The 16,121-nt window shown below is 50.6% G+C and overlaps 3 protein-coding genes across 3 annotated transcripts; 2 read left to right on the top strand and 1 right to left on the bottom strand.

The window, feature by feature from the left end:
- Positions 1-1,112: 1,112 nt before the first annotated feature.
- RhiXN_03715 (uncharacterized protein) lies at positions 1,113-3,880 on the bottom strand (the record flags this gene model as incomplete). The annotated part of the gene is made up of 5 exons (XM_043323532.1): positions 1,113-1,486; positions 1,564-2,340; positions 2,415-2,813; positions 2,870-3,571; positions 3,634-3,880. The coding sequence occupies 5 exons, from the start codon at positions 3,878-3,880 to the stop codon at positions 1,113-1,115; spliced, it is 2,499 nt and encodes an 832-aa protein (XP_043175951.1).
- A 92-nt stretch (positions 3,881-3,972) lies between these two features.
- Positions 3,973-7,446, top strand: RhiXN_03714 (AAA family ATPase; the record flags this gene model as incomplete). The annotated part of the gene is made up of 13 exons (XM_043323531.1): positions 3,973-4,524; positions 4,577-4,888; positions 4,936-5,092; positions 5,265-5,438; positions 5,488-5,779; positions 5,835-5,925; positions 5,952-5,996; positions 6,211-6,292; positions 6,363-6,570; positions 6,635-6,788; positions 6,837-6,931; positions 6,976-7,360; positions 7,414-7,446. 13 exons carry the CDS (start codon positions 3,973-3,975, stop codon positions 7,444-7,446), a joined length of 2,580 nt encoding a protein of 859 aa, XP_043175950.1.
- Positions 7,447-7,571: 125 nt separating this feature from the next.
- On the top strand, positions 7,572-14,679 carry RhiXN_03713 (Retrotransposable element Tf2 protein; the record flags this gene model as incomplete). Its single annotated transcript, XM_043323530.1, has 8 exons — positions 7,572-7,668; positions 7,731-8,102; positions 10,137-10,699; positions 10,759-11,424; positions 11,489-11,744; positions 11,780-12,140; positions 12,202-12,802; positions 12,874-14,679. 8 exons carry the CDS (start codon positions 7,572-7,574, stop codon positions 14,677-14,679), a joined length of 4,722 nt encoding a protein of 1,573 aa, XP_043175949.1.
- Positions 14,680-16,121: the final 1,442 nt, after the last annotated feature.

Genomic DNA, 16,121 nt, shown 5'->3' with positions numbered 1-16,121 from the left:
AGACCAATTTGACCCGCTATGGACTTCTCCTTCAGGTGAGGGACGCGCGGTTGGCGGAGGATGGCCGAGGCAAGCTTCTTGAGGACACGGCCACAGGGTCTTCGATCCCGGTGGTTCGTAATCGAGACCAGGTCAAGTTCAGATGCAAATCAGCTTCGGCAACTTAAAGGCGAGCAGTTAGGGCGATCAATGCCGTGTACACATCTCCACAAAGTATTTCCAAGTAAAGTATATGATTTCATGATTTTTCAAAAATGAGACATAAAGATGGTGCAATTCGAGTTCCTCACATCTCTCCTCGTTGCTAACACGGTAGTAGGATATGCCCTGTTGTCCGTTATGACGTTCTTCATTTAGCTACCTTCCGCTCAGTAGTCACCTAGGCATGTATAAGAGAGTTTGATGAAAAGGTCGGAGCTCTTGTTGGCTAGATGTTCTTCTGCACGCGCCGAAACCACCGGCATATCCAATCACAAGTTCAACGGGCAATGATGATATATATAGTAACACCAGCTCTGCGATACGATGTCAAGATGAACACCAAATGAGGTCGATTTGATCAATTCCAACTTGTTTTCAAGGTAAATCCTGCTGAGACGGCGACTTTCACCACAACGCAGGGTGCACGGGCTAAAGGAGGTTATCGATTTCAACACGGAGGGATGAGATTGAAATTCAACTACTTTATTTATTTCTAGGCTGTCGGAACATTCCCCTACTTGCAATAACATCTCATATACGTTGTGACCCTGCGCCGAACAGCACGAGAGTCTACTAATTCGATATCGATACATGTAAGAGCACTCTAAGATCGGTTACGAGCGTGGAGTTAATACAAGTGGAGATACAAGCTTTCAAGGGCAAGTACGATAAAGCATCGAATGGCTTTTCTGGTGTGTGTCTACCGAAAAATGAGCTTTTTTTTAGTCACATGATGTCCCAGTAAAGGTACCTTGGATCGGAGTCAAGCTTGAAAGGGCGACCCATGACCGACAGTCCATAGCATATACGCATATATGTGGGCCCCAAAGCCGGCTCGACGACACCTAGCGAAAAGGCTATTTCAGTAAGATGAAAACTCGAGAAAGTAAAGAATCACCCACCAGAGAAAGCTACGAGTGCCGACGGGGCTTTCGGTGTTTACTTCGAGGTCGGGCAGAAGGTACATTTCCTAGACCCGCAATCTTTGCGGATGGTGGCGTAGTCTCTCGCGGTGAAGGTAGGGTATCCTTTCCCTGGGACTGGGGGAGAATTCCGGTAACTTTCGAAGAGGGGTTACCGATCGATGGCTTGAGGACTTGTCGTCGCCTCTTGTATCGACCACCTCCTACGCGAACTTCACCCTCCCTAGCTGCCATGCGCTTGATTTTTGCGAGCTCTTTGACCTTGTCTTGCACGAAAAGCCATATATCCCGGACTCGTTTGGTGGGTACTTCTCGGAATTTCTCGCACGTCAAATCGTGCCATCGCGCGCTGCATCTCCGCCCTTGCCCGCCTCATGGATGCCCTCGTCTTCATCTCCCGTTCTCGACTAGCGCTCAGGTGGTTCCAGAATTCATCGACCTCGTGCGTCTTGATCTCCTTTCCAATTCCTTTTCGCGCTGAGCCAGTTCCGACGAAGTGCCTTTTCGAGGTTGACCAGCTGTTGCGCACGTTGTCTTTGCGGTTTAGCCCGCACATAGTTCAGGGACTGCATAAACTGTTCCCTTTCTGTACGGAGCAAGACGCGCCCAGATGCTAGCACGTAAACGCGGGCGGAACCGCATACGCATCCGGGTTTCGTGGACTTTCCACCTCCCGCTCGGCGCCGCTGGATGCCGCATACGATACGCAGTTTCCAGGACGTTCGAGACGAGTAGTCGAACGCGGCGTAGTCGATGGGGATAAAGTGGCTCCATCCGCCGGGTACGTCCTCTTTCATTCCGACCGCTACCATGTCTTTTACCAGCACTTGGACAAACGCGTCTGTCTGGCTTGGAATTCCGGTCTTTGTGCTCGCTCTGCGATTTCGCGCGCGAGTGATTTTGGAAAGGTGAGTGCGGAGGAGCATGTTTGGGCGGCGACCGAATACGTCAAATAGGGAATTATATAACCGCGCGTCTGGAATGTACTGGGGTTGCGATTGGGATTGGATTGGATTTGAGAAGGGAAATAGGAGACGAGGGCGGATGTATGTGAGGTATACATGAGCCGCTGCGCTTCTTGCTAAAGCCCATCGCTTGATCCCACGATGAGTTCGTCCACCCGGGGTCTGAACGTCGTATCCCCACCCTTCGACTGAGGATTTGGCTAGTGCTGGAGTAGGGGCTAGAAGAGTCCCAGCATCTACGATGGCTTTGGCTTTATGCGGCGGAGCGAGAGGAGACGGTCTTGGTTCAATGACAACCAGCCCCTTTCTTGCCTCTCGAGCATACAGTTGGACAATTGTGGTGTGAAACGCGAGAGGTAGGATGAAAGCGCGGGGATTTGTTCGGCAAGGACGCCTAGTCGGTGGACCCGTTCCGCAAGACCTGTTTTTCCCGATTTACACAACGCATTCAAGATCGAGGTTAGAGCCGTTGGGCCAATCCTGAGTACGCATTCAAGGGTGTGCTTGGTACGGGGGTTGATACTCGTTGGCGGGATGTGCAGGTTAGGTAATAGAGTGTTCCCCAACTGGAGCACTTGGGTTGGAGTTCCAAGCGATGTCAAATTGTGAATATGCGCGCAAGAAGGTGGGTCTTTTGGTAGATCAACAAGAGCATATAGTGGGGTCGAAGGAGGCGCAGGTGGGGCCGAGTTGGAAGGGAGCCTGGTGGAATGTCCTCGCGCATCTATATGGGATAAAATACGTGCGGCCAGACCGGGTTCTCGCATTTAGCCTCTCCACGAGTGATGATCGCCCGAGTCGCGTCTGTGATCCTTAATGGAGGGCTCCGAATAGTACTCATGTGTTCGACAAGTCGTTCAGCCCAGCCAGGTTTTCGAACGACGCTGAGAGAATAGTTGATCAAGACATTGTAGGAGCGTGTGTCCATGAGCGGAGGATTATGACAAGTTTGCCTGAGTATGCCATGAAAGTAAGTTTCGACCTTGTCAGCCATGGGAGGTGTCCGAGCAAGTGCATTCAACAAGGAAGCGTATCGCGAAAAGGGCAGAGCACGGTCGGAAAATATGCGCGTCAAGTGTGCCAGAGCAAGTATCGAGTCGGGTGGGCGACCGGGAGGCAAGTCGTGGGTGGTCTGAGGATTGGGTTTGGGGCGAAGATCCAAGGCGGAGATGATGGCTTCCATTATATGGGGAGAGGGAAAAGGAGGGATGGGGGCGTCGGGGGGTATAGGCGAGGTAAATGCAGTAGGAAACGATCGGTCCCATTTCTCGAGAGGGCTGGGTGTGGTTGGGGCGGGATCAGGTGCTGGATCAGGGGGATCGACCGGAGGGTCCCGGTGACGGCGTTGCCAATCTCTGACCAGCAGGACGAAGAGAAGGGAGCCAGTGATGATTTCGCCTTGAATGAGACACGCACGGATGGCAGCATCGTACATGTGTGTGGTACGCTGTTGTTGGCGCGAGCGACGGGCGGCTGCCAGGACTGTGAGAGCAGCAGTGACGGGAGTATGGGCGGTCTCTGTGGGGATTATCTGAGGCTCTGACGAGGTAAGGCGGATATGTATGCCTGGAGAGTAGGGACGGGAAGAGATTTGGCATTTGCAAGATGTGATTCTATGGCGATGGCAGCTGCCATGGGTCTGCGAGTGCGAATGGTGCCATGGACCAAGGCGGTGAGTGGGAGACGTGAGGGGCCCTGGTAAGCGCTGAGAGTTCTTTGTGCGGCATAGATGTCATCTTCGACCAAGGCACGGCGGATGGCGCGAGCGGCGGCGCGGGCAGCGCCCAGCATGAAAGTGACTGGGTAGACTGGGGAAGCAAATGAAGATGGCACGTGGGAGAGGGTCATGTGACGTGGTTTGTCAGTGTTTCTTTGTCAGCACGATGAGCGACTCTGTCGACAACCACCAAAACGGCAAGCGACTGACAGTTGGGCTGGGCAGCATGGTCGTTCTCCCTGATGGCGAGCGCCGGATGACGCGAGGGGCAGCACGAAGAACGTCTGGGTCGGACTATGGCCTGGAAGCCACGAACAACACGGCCTCTGTGTCACCCCCAGCAACCCGACGGAACACGCGTGGGACCCGCACACCCGAGGCCAAGCTCACCCGGACGACGAGGACGATGACGAGGAAGGAGAGCATACGCCGCATAACCAGAAGTGGCCGCGCTGTCAAGGCTGTGTCCTACCTGGACCCCAGTTCGGACCAGTCAGACGACCCCCATCCACCCCGCACCCGTACCCGACGCTCCCATCTCCCCAATGATTTTATCACCGCCGACGATGACGAAGAAGAGCTTGGCGAAGAAGACTACGGCGCTCGTCGCCTCCGACCCCGTCCCAAGCCCCAAAAGCCACGCAGACCACCACCTCCCCAGCCCAGCATTCGCGCGAAATGCGGCCCAGGCCTCCTCGCCAGACCCGTAACTCGGCCCGTGCAGCGCTCCACGACGAGGATCCTGATTACTCAGACGGCCAGCACGACAGCATGACGACGACGACATGGACCTCGACATCGACGCAGAGGGCGAGGACGAGGAGGAAGAGGAAGAACATGAAGGAGAGGATGACTCCAAGCCTCGTGGATACAGCCTTCGTCAGCGCAGACAAGTCAACTATACCATTCCCCAGCTACTCGACGTCGCCGACAATGTCCGCAGTCAAGGTGTTAAACCAAAGGGAAAAGCTCCAGCTCGTCGCCCCCCTCCACGCAAGAACAACTTTGGCTTCTCCAGGAATGGCACAGAACTCAGCAAACTGCTGGGAATACCTTTGCCTGGTGTCCCAGGCTTTGACTCGGTGAGTAAAATCGCCGCCACTTTATCATATTTGCTCATATACAACAGGACTCGGACAATCCTCCTACCTCGCCACACAAACTCTTTGCGAATACTGCTGCTGGCGGTACTGGCGGTCTTCTTCCGGGTGGCGCTGGCATGGTTGCTGGCGATCTAGGTGGCAGCGGCGGACCATCCAATCTAGGCAAGTTCAACGCTGACTCGGGTGAGTTTTCATTTTTTTCCACAATGTGCGACCACCAACTCTCTGCCTAGCATTGGCCGATGCCGATCCTCTCGGCACAAAACAAAATCTCCTTTGATCAGGTCGGTGGCTTAGACGACCGTAAGTTCTTGACCTCCCCGCTCGAGCTTCAAGTTTAATTTGTGCTCTGCAGACATCAATTCTCTTAAAGAGATGATTCAACTCCCTCTTCTCTATCCTGAAATCTTCCAACAATTCAACATTATCCCACCTCGCGGCGTACTTTTCCACGGTCCCCCTGGTACCGGTAAAACTCTAGTCGCACGAGCCCTTGCTGCCAGCTCCAAGGCAGATGGTAAAAGCATATGTATGTTGTTTCCATTCCAATCACCAGCACTCGCTAACTTGTTCGCCAGCCTTTTTCATGCGTAAGGGCGCCGATTGTCTGTCGAAATGGGTCGGTGAAGCAGAACGCCAGCTCCGGCTCTTGTTCGACGAAGCTCGCGCCTGCCAGCCCTCTATCATCTTTTTTGACGAGATCGACGGTCTTGCACCCGTCCGATCGTCAAAACAGGACCAGATTCATGCTAGCATTGTGTCTACCCTTCTTGCGCTAATGGACGGAATGGACGGCCGCGGCCAGGTTGTTGTCATCGGCGCGACTAATCGGCCCGACGCGGTAGATCCTGCACTCCGCAGACCCGGTCGGTTAGTGTTCATCACGTCGATCACCAAGGACAGTGTAAATTTAACTTCTCCATAGATTCGATCGGGAATTCTACTTTGGTCTTCCCAACCTCGACGCACGTAAGCGTATCCTAGAAATCAACACAAACGGTTGGAAGGGATGGATGGTCAAGAAGGAGCTGAACATTTGCAGCGACTGGCCGAAGTTACCAAGGGCTATGGTGGTGCTGACTTGAGGGTGCGTACTCATGCGACAGGCTTGCGCTCTCGCTAACGATATTTCTCGGTTTCCGATCTTAATTTCATTGGACCACACGCGATGCGTTTGTTTTGATCGAATCGCTTATGCGCGTGTATCTCGACTTCTTTTTCGGGCCACTGTTTGGATCGTGGCACTCCCAGGCACTCTGCACTGAGGCTGCTCTAAATGCGGTCCAACGTCGTACCCACAGATTTACAAATCAAGCGAACGCCTACTCGTCGATCCAAAGACGATCGAGGTCCAGCCCAGGGACTTTATGGTCTCAGTGAAAAGTGCGTAAGCTAGCCGTTTATGAATTTGATCGACGATACTAAACTCCGATTTCGATTGGCTTCTTGGCAGAATTAATTCCGTCCAGCGCACGCTCTACGTCGTCCCACGCTTCGCCGCTTCCTCAACACCTCCGACCGCTGCTCCAGCCAGCACTTGATACAGTGGTAGCGACCCTCGAAAAATCCCTGCCCAACTCGAAGAAGCGTAATACGCTCGAAGAGGCCGAGTGGGAGTACGATGACGCTGATGGAGGATGGGAGAGGGAAATGATCCCAAGGTGAGGCGCGTGCTTCCGGTTGGTTCCGATCAAATGGAGGTTTATGATTTATTTTTTTTATAAGCGCTCGAGACGATGCGTGTGCACCGACCCAGGATTTTGTTACATGGTCCGTCAGGGATGGGCCATTCTCAGGTTGGGGCAGCTGTGTTGCATTTCCTGGAGGGCTTTCATGTGCAGAGTATGGACTGGCTACGCTTGTCGGCGATTCAACCAGGGTACGAGACCGTTGCATCATACTATCTCGATACTCATACTTTTCGTAGACCATTGAAGCAGGAATTGTTCAGCTGTTTGTCGAGGCCAAGCGACACAAGCCCGCTGTCATTTACATCCGTCACTCCTCGGCTGGTGCCATGCTGTCCCGGAAACCGCTCGGTTGACAATGAAGGCCATGCTTGACAGTATTGCGTCGACCGATCCTATCCTTGTGCTCGCTATCTGTGATGGAGACCTGGCCGCTCTCCTCGGACGTGCGGGACTGGTTCGGCTTTTCTCGCGACAGTTATGTGCAGATCCTGTCTCCAACGGACCAACAGCGCTATGCCTTTTTGCCGAGTTACTCGACACTGCTCGCAAGCCGCCCAACATGTTCCCCGATGCTGTCAAGCGCAAGAAACGTGTGCTGGTCTTGCCCGTAGCTCCACCACTGCCACCGCGCGAACCCAAGGCCGAGATTGCAGCTCAAACAGAGGCCGACATGCGGACGTTGGAGCAGGTCACGTATCGCCTTGGACCCGTGCTTGGAGAGCTAAAGAAGAAATTCAAGAGGTTCACAAAGGACGTCCGAGTACGTGGTCTCCTTGTTGATATTCACCCGTTATTGATGTTTGGTTACGATAGGACGAGTACGGGATCAACCCCGAGACGGGATGACGCTGGAGTACGAGGAGGAACAGAGGTTACTGAACGAAGCGAATCAAGCCGCGAATGAAAACGCCGAACTGGCGTTTTGCCACGGACCATTCCAATGTCGACCCAGCTAGTCGACGCCCCTGTGAATGGAACTACGGATGAACCAGCTCCGTCGCCGTCATTATCGAGACCAGCGAGGTCAATGGGACCGACGCTGCAGTCGTGCAAGTACCCGTGCCCGTGGTAGAGCCCACGTTTCTCGAAAAGATGCATTACAAACTTATTACGTTGGCTATCTCACGTAGTGGAAGATCCGGTGGAGATTGAACGGCGTTTAAAGAGACAACGGAGCGATGCGGCGAGAGAGAGCGCAGAGCCTGTATCCACAGGAGGTGGCCCAGATGTGGAAATGGAAGATCCGGATCGAGCAGCGAAGCGGGCCAGGACTACACCAATGCCCGACGGATCCCCGGTCGATACGTCACAGAGCGCCGCGCTCGCCGTCTCGGCAGGTGATGTAGCCCCCCACGCAGAGGAGGTTAAGACCCCTGTCGATGAGGCTGCGAAGATCGCAGACACGTATGCAATGTCGCTCGACGCACCTCCCCGAGCTATCATACCCATGCCAGATCAGGAACCGGAGAAACCCCCACCACCCTTCCACATTGACGAGTCGCGTTTGCAAACCTAGCCGACCACCTCGTCCACTCTACATCTGCTCTAAAGTAGAGCAACTCGAACAACTTCGTGCCTTGTGTTTGAATTGCGTCTGGTCCCATCGCGGCGACTGGGACAGGGACGACTGGTTGGCCAATTGATGGAGCTTGTGACAGACTTGTGCAACAAGTGCAACAGGTCGGAGCGTCCCTATGATGTTGCCTTGGTTCAGACTTTCTCGTATCTTGTCTCCGAATATGCTCTTGTTTTTATCAATTATGTTTCCGTGTTCGGTAATTGTACTTTGCATCCCATTTACATCGTATTTCAGCCCAACACCCTTCCCACAACAACACTGGTAAATCTAGCCTACTTTATCTAATATTGATACTAGAAGAGGATCTTACGGACAATCAGGGCTAACTAAAGACAACTGAGTGCTACTGTATGCGGCTAAGATACGGAATTTAAGTGCAAGATCAGAATTTTAGTTTTGAGTCTCAAAGTACAGTCTTAATCTGGAGTTACAACTGATTGCATATTAATAGACCACTGTACAACAATGCCCTTAGGATCTGTGTTGGTTGAGTGAGTCACTGCAAAGTTTTCTACAGTTGATTGCCACTTTAGGTACACTTGGTTGGGACCCTATCACTGATCTGGACTCTGGATGATTCTTTTGTAACTATGATTGGTTTCTCTGCAGCACAGCCATGTAGTATCAACCAACAAGTTGATAATATTGATTTGATATTGTTTGATTGAATACTGTACCCAATTGCATGACTATTTGTAGCATAGCTGTGTGTCCTGGACATAGTCAAAACAGACCAGTACAAGTGGTTGCATGCTGGCCTAAGCCCAAATTGGGGGGTTGCAAGTGTAACCATGGGTTGTCAGCAGAGGAATAATAGGGCTCTATGGCTTAGTGGTCAAGTTGGTTCAATTCCAGCTAGTTCTATTTTCTCTGTTTATGACACTATGGTACACTGAGCAGCAAAAGTATTGCAGGTCAGGAGAGGTCAAAAGTTTATCTCCATTGCTGTTACACTCCCTTGAATTATACCATTGAACTTGCACAGTTTTTCTATTATTTTTAGCATTTTTTACAGACTTGATATCTCTAATTTTTTTGTCATAACCTCCTAACCTATACCATTAGAATCGCACGATTTTTCTATTATTTTTTTAGTATTTTTTACGGACTTGATATCTTTTGTTTTTTGATCACGTGATCTCGGCGCTTATTTATGCCGAGATGCCGCGCTGAGATGCCGTGCCAAGGGCGCTTAGGAGAAATCCACGCTTCTGCGCAGTCCGCAGCACGCTTCTCTTTTCACATGTAGGCTTCTATTCACACACGCACAGACCACATGTAGTTAGTAGTATTGTCTATATATACAGCAGGAAAATTGCTTGGAGACCCCAAGTCAATTTTACCTTGTCTCATACCATTGAGGAGGAACACCCCCAGCCAGCTAAGTAGCCGGCCCTTAGTAGTTCAGTAGATTACCCCTTATTGCGCTTACCACACCTCTAGGGCTAAGCCCCCTTGCCAGTAGTTTAGTCAGTAGACGGTTACCTTACATAACCCTAGTATAGCCTTAGATAGTAGTCGCATAGCCTTGTTTGTAGTAGTACGGCCCCAAGCGCCCAACCCACTAGTGTGTGACCAACCTTACAGTTGGGTCACAACATTGTAAAATTGACTTCTGTAGGCTTGATCAACAAACAAGAGGAACTCCCGTACTAGCACAAGGGAAAACGGGTGATTGGACTTGCCTTCAGCTTTAATAATCAAACAGCTGTTGGTCCCACCCAGTACCAAATTGCTATAAGGCGGACAGTCTCTAATCGTCCGCATACCACGTGTTTTGCCGGAACACAGCAGTTAGCAATCCTAGACAGCTGAACCACCCGCTTGCAAAAAACCTGCTTGTATCACAATTGCCAGATCTGTTGATTTGTTGTAGGGATTGTTCAACGCTAGGTGTTTGACGCAAGGATTTAGCGTTCACATACTGCAAAAAAACCGCTCATAAGTCCTGAATCAGGCAACTCTATCCCCCACGCCGTCTCCACCATACCATCCACACGCTCTGGCGTCCCTCACCCCTACTCTTGCCGCTCCAGCCGCTCCAGCCGCCATTCCATTCCAACCCATTCCCAACCACCCTCTCGCAGCGCATCTCCCACTTTGCAAGACTTGCCAAGGATGGAACAGGAGCCGTTCCTTACCGCTCTCCTTGAGGCTATCACAGCCCTCACCGCCACTGTTGGGTCCTTGCAGGACCAAATCAAATCACAAAGCCAAGAGCTCATCCAGCTCAAGGCCATATGCAAGGAAACCGCCAACCTACTTGGCAACAAGGACCAAGGAGGAGCCCAAACCCAGCCTGGCCCATTGACTGGGCCTATCACCCCTCCTACTCAGACAGGAGGAGAAGCCCACTCTCCAGCAACGGTTAGGCCTGGGCTCAAGGCCCCCTTCCGCCCTTCAAGGGGCACAGGGTACAACTCAGAAGAAGAGGAAGACAGGCAAGCCCCCAAAAGGGAACCTTGCAACACGCCTAGGCGGGGCCTCAGCTCCCTTACCCCCTTTGACTCAGGGTCCAGTGTAAGCGACCCAAGATGGAACTCCCCAACCCTTACAAGGGTGATACCAGAGGTTGTAAGGCTACCCAGTGGCTTGACAGGATGCTGCTCTGGGTTGCTCTTCACAGGGATCAATTTGATGAGGAGGAGCAGATGGTTGTGTGGATACTCTACCACATGACAGACAAAGCAGTCGATTGGGCGCTCCCCCTTATTGGGGCCATCATCAAGGGAGAGGGCAACCCTCCAACCACCATCCCGGCCTTGACGGCCAAATTCAAGGAGGCATTTGCCAATCCCAACGCTAAACGGGCAGCCGCCAGAAAGATTGCCGCGCTGACTCAGACAACCACCACGTCTGAGTATGTTACCAAATTCTGCAACCTCATGGCGGAACTTGACTGGAACACTGAGGCATACATTGCCCAGTTTATGCGCGGCCTTCACTGGAAGGTAAAGGAACTCTTGTCCACTAAAGACAACATTCCCAACGATGACCTTGAGGCTATATTCGCCGCCTCGGTCAAAATTGACAACACTTGTTGGGAAAACAAGGAAAACCGCCCAAAGAAGGCGCCTGCCAAGTCCCGGCCACCGTGGCCACCACCTCCACTACCACTACTCAACGGGTCCGATTATCAGAGGATCCCAATTACGTTACCCTGGAGGAAAGGGACTGCCGCCGCGCGTCTGGCCTTTGTGTCAAGTGCGGTCAAAAAGGGCATGGCATCAAACAGTGCCCTAACGGTTGGAAGGCAACTATCAAGGAGGTTGCCAAGGTAGCCAAGGAAGAGTTGGGAAAAGAATAAAGTCAAGGACTGCTGCCAAGCCCCCAACCAAAAAAATGGACAATTTAGATAGCGTTGAATTTGTATCTCTTGCTCTAGACTCGAATAAAAAACCTTTGTTATTTATCAATCTATATGTCCAAAAATTCCCGGCAGAACCCCTCAAAACACTCATTGACTCAGGAGCCACTTCAAACTTTATCTCCCCTTTGATTGTGGAAAAATATAAAATCCCAAAAACCCAACTCAAAAATCCACAAGTTGTGAGAATGTTAGATGGTACTATCTCTCAGACTGGTCGCATTTGGCACCAGGTTCACCTCACCGTCTTGGCCAATGGCCACATCCACTCCATCCCATTCTTGTTTGCCCCATTGGCAACACCCCGGCAATCCTAGGCATGACATGGTTAACAACAGAAGCCCCTCTTATTGATTGGCAACAGGGACTAGTCACATTCCCTGAACAAGTTCAAATTGCCTCCAAGGAAGAAGCGGACTCAGATCCTTTAGCAGACCTTCCCCCTCAGTACCATGAGTTTGCTAAAGTTTTTGGCGAAGAAGAATTTAAGGTTCTCCCTCCACATAGGGAGTATGACATCTCCATAGACCTTGTTCCGGACGCCAAACTGCCCCCTGGCCCCATATATGGCATGACCAATGCAGAGTCAAAGGCGTTAAAAAACATATTGACGAGGAATTAGCAACGGGCAAGATCCGCCCTAGTACTTCCTCAGCAGGCGCCCCGGTCATGTTGTAAAAAAGGTTGATGGATCTCTCCAACTGGTTGTTGATTACAGGAAGCTGAATGACGTAACCCACAAAAATGTCTACCCCCTTCCAAGGCAGGATGACCTCATGGCCAAATTACGGCACGCCAAAATATTCACAAAGCTTGACTTGCGCTGGGGTTACAATAACGTACAAATTAAAAAAGGCAATGAATGGAAAACGGCTTTCAGAACCAAGTATGGGCTATTTGAATACTTAGTCATGCCCTTTGGCCTCACCAACGCCCCAGCCGCCTTTCAACACTTTATGAACAATTTATTCTGCAACCTTATTGACATCACTGTTGTCATCTACCTGGACGATATCCTGATCTTCTCCAAAAACCCTAAGGACCATCCAACCCATGTCAGAGAGGTCCTATCCCGGCTAATGAAGAACCAACTGTTTTGCAAACTATCCAAGTGCCACTTCCACGTTACCACAGTGGATTACTTAGGAATTGTCATTTCACCAGCAGGCTTCTCCATGGATCAGAAGAAAATCAAGGCTGTCACCACCTGGCCCACGCCCAGAACCGTCAAACAAGTCCAAGCCTTCCTAGGTTTTGTAATTACCTCCGCCGTTTCATTCCTAATTTCAGTTCTGTTGCACAACCTTTGCACAACCTTACCAGGAAGGAAAACCCCTGGACATGGGGTACCCTAGAAGAAGCAGCATTCCAGGAATTAAAATCCCTTGTCACCCAGTCACCGGTCTTGGCCCACTCTAATCCTGAACTTCCTTACTACCTGGAAACAGATGCATCCGGAGTAGCCATGGGAGCAATTCTTAGCCAAAGAGGGAAAGACAACCGCTTACACCCGGTGGCTTACATGTCAAAATCTTTCTCCGGCGCCAAGGCTAATTATGACACCCACAATAAGGAGCTCCTGGCCATAATCAAGGCATTAGAAGAATGGCGGATTTTCCTAGAGGCAGCGGACAGACCAATCCAGGTTTTCACAGATCATAGAAACCTGGAATATTGGATGCAGGCACAAACGTTTAACAGAAGGCACGCGCGTTGGCAGATCTTCCTGAACTTCAACTTTGAAATACACTATTGCCCAGGAAAACAGTCAGGAAAACCAGACGCCCTGTCTAGAAGGTTGGACTACACGGACAGTCCTCAGGAACCAGAAATCATGCTCCCAGCAGAGGTCTTTGCCAACACATCAGAGGCGGAACTCAAGATTGTCACAGAAATCCAAGATAAACTGAAGGACAACCCCTCCTTGGAACCCATTATCCAGTTCCTGACAGAAGACGCTGACAACGCACCTCCATCCATCCGCAAGGCGTATAGGGATTACGATTGGGAAGAAGATCTACTCTGGTACCAAGGGAAGCTAGTGGTCCCAGACTCGGAAATCCTGAAAGAACGCTTGCTCAGAGAATTCCATGACTCACCCCTAGCAGGGCATCCTGGGCAACAAAGAACCCTGGAACTCCTGAGCCGCAACTACTGGTGGCCAGGGATGAAGTCATCTGCCAAGGAATGGGTGGAATGCTGTCCAACCTGCCAAGCCAATTGTTGCGCCCATGCCCCTGTCATTGCCCTGAAGCCCTTAGAAGTTCCCCCCTTCCCATTCCATACAATATCCTACGACTTCATCACAGGATTTCCCAAGTCTAGCGGGCACGACGCAATCCTGGTGGTAATTGACTCCTTCTCCAAATTTGGCCATTTCATCCCAACCACCAAGAAGATCACAGCCAAGGGCCTAGCAGACCTGTTCATTACTCACATTTGGAAACTTCATGGATTACCAGTCAAGACCATATTGGATCAAGGAACCACATTCACAGGAAAGTTCCTCAAGGCCCTTTATCAACGGTTGGGAATCAAACCATCTTTCTCATTGGCTTATCACCCAGAATCAGATGGCCAAACAGAACAGGTCAACCAATTCATCAAGTTCTACCTCAGATCATATGTAGCAGCCAATCACTCAGACTGGGCTACCTGGCTCCAATTGGCAGAATATGCGTACAATAATGCCAAACATGCCGCCACCGGGAAAACGCCTTTTGAACTGGTCTATGGGAGGAACCCGGTAATGAACCCATCAAACGTCCCAGCCAATGTCCCGGAAGCAGACGCCGTAGCGGATACCCTAGCCCGGGAATGGAAGGAAGCGGAAGCAGCCCTGAGGATGAGCAAAGAACGGATGACCAGGAATCAAGGAACCGTGTCAGAATACTCAATAGGCAAAAGGGTTTGGCTAGATGGAAGAAATATAGAACTTAGGACCAATTCAAACAAGTTAGACCCCAAGCAACTTGGTCCCTTCAAAGTCATTGAGAAGATCTCTAGCCACGCTTACTGCCTAGAGCTACCGGAATCCCTGAAAATCCACAATGTGTTCTATGTGGGATTATTATCCAGAAGCCACGAATCACCAAGTCAGCCCTTCCCGGAAAGACCCCCTCCTGAACAATAGAAGGGGAAGAAGAATAGAGGTCGAACAATCATTGACTCTAAGCAACAAAGGGAAAATGGTTTTATTTAATTAAATGGAAAGGATACAGACCAGAGGACAATTCATGGGAACCTGAAGAACTACTGGAACACAGCCAGGAAGAGATCAAGCGCTTCAACCAAGCTAGACTCAGAAAGGCTTGTGACGCTGCCAAGAGCCTTTAGGGGGGGGCAATGTCATAACCTCCTAACCTATACCATTAGAATTGCACAATTTTTCTATATTTTTAGTATTTTTACGGACTTGATATCTTTTGTTTTTTGATCACGTGATCTCGGCGCTTATTTATGCCAAGATGCCGCGCTGAGATGCCGTGCCAAGGGCGCTTAGGAGAAATCCACGCTTCTGCGCAGTCCGCAGCACGCTTCTCTTTTCACATGTAGGCTTCTATTCACACACGCACAGACCACATGTAGTTAGTAGTATTGTCTATATATACAGCAGGAAAATTGCTTGGAGACCCCAAGTCAATTTTACCTTGTCTCATACCATTGAGGAGGAACACCCCCAGCCAGCTAAGTAGCCGGCCCTTAGTAGTTCAGTAGATTACCCCTTATTGCGCTTACCACACCTCTAGGGCTAAGCCCCCTTGCCAGTAGTTTAGTCAGTAGACGGTTACCTTACGTAACCCTAGTATAGCCTTAGATAGTAGTTGCATAGCCTTGTTTGTAGTAGTACAGCCCCAAGCGCCCAACCCACTAGTGTGTGACCAACCTTACAGTTGGGTCACGACATTTTGATCACGTGATCTTGGCACTTATTATGCCAAGATGCCACGCTGTTCTCATTTCATATGGATTCTTCTATTCCCCTGTGCACAGACCATGTATATACCCTTACCTTGTCTATATATACAGCAGGGAAATCACTTGGAGACCCCAAGTCAATTTTACCTCATCTTGTTGTAGACACACTCAATACCAGGGAATTTATTCCCATTTTCTTGATTTTAAACAAAGGCAATTGGACAACATTTTCAGTCACGTGACTTCAGCGCCTATATATGCTAAGCGCCAAGCCACGTCCCCATCCGCGCTTACCTCAGCATACGTAGCCACCTCCACCTGATGACATCACTATGACACGTCAGTGACACGTATGCATGAGTAAGGCCAACTGCGGACTGGGGTTCTTATTTGATACGGTATTGCACATAATTGTATTTGTAATTAGGTAGCTCTATAATATATAAGGAGGCCAACCAACCATGGTAACACCCAGGTTGATTACCTCTTGTTGCATCCCATATTGTACAAGGGCCTTACAGCCCAGTAACCACTACTTAGCTACTTAGACTACGCTGCCTTAAGCGGCTTACCCATTGTACTTACATAGTTTGCCATCGCCCTTACGGCCTTGGTCATTGTAGTATAGCCGGTTGTTGTTGTAGGATAGCTTGCTAC

This window comes from Rhizoctonia solani, chromosome 1 (genome assembly GCF_016906535.1).
Source record: "Rhizoctonia solani chromosome 1, complete sequence".
Lineage (NCBI taxonomy): Eukaryota > Fungi > Basidiomycota > Agaricomycetes > Cantharellales > Ceratobasidiaceae > Rhizoctonia > Rhizoctonia solani.
The sequence above is the reverse complement of the archived record's forward strand: the minus strand, read 5'-3'. Positions and strand labels throughout refer to the sequence as shown.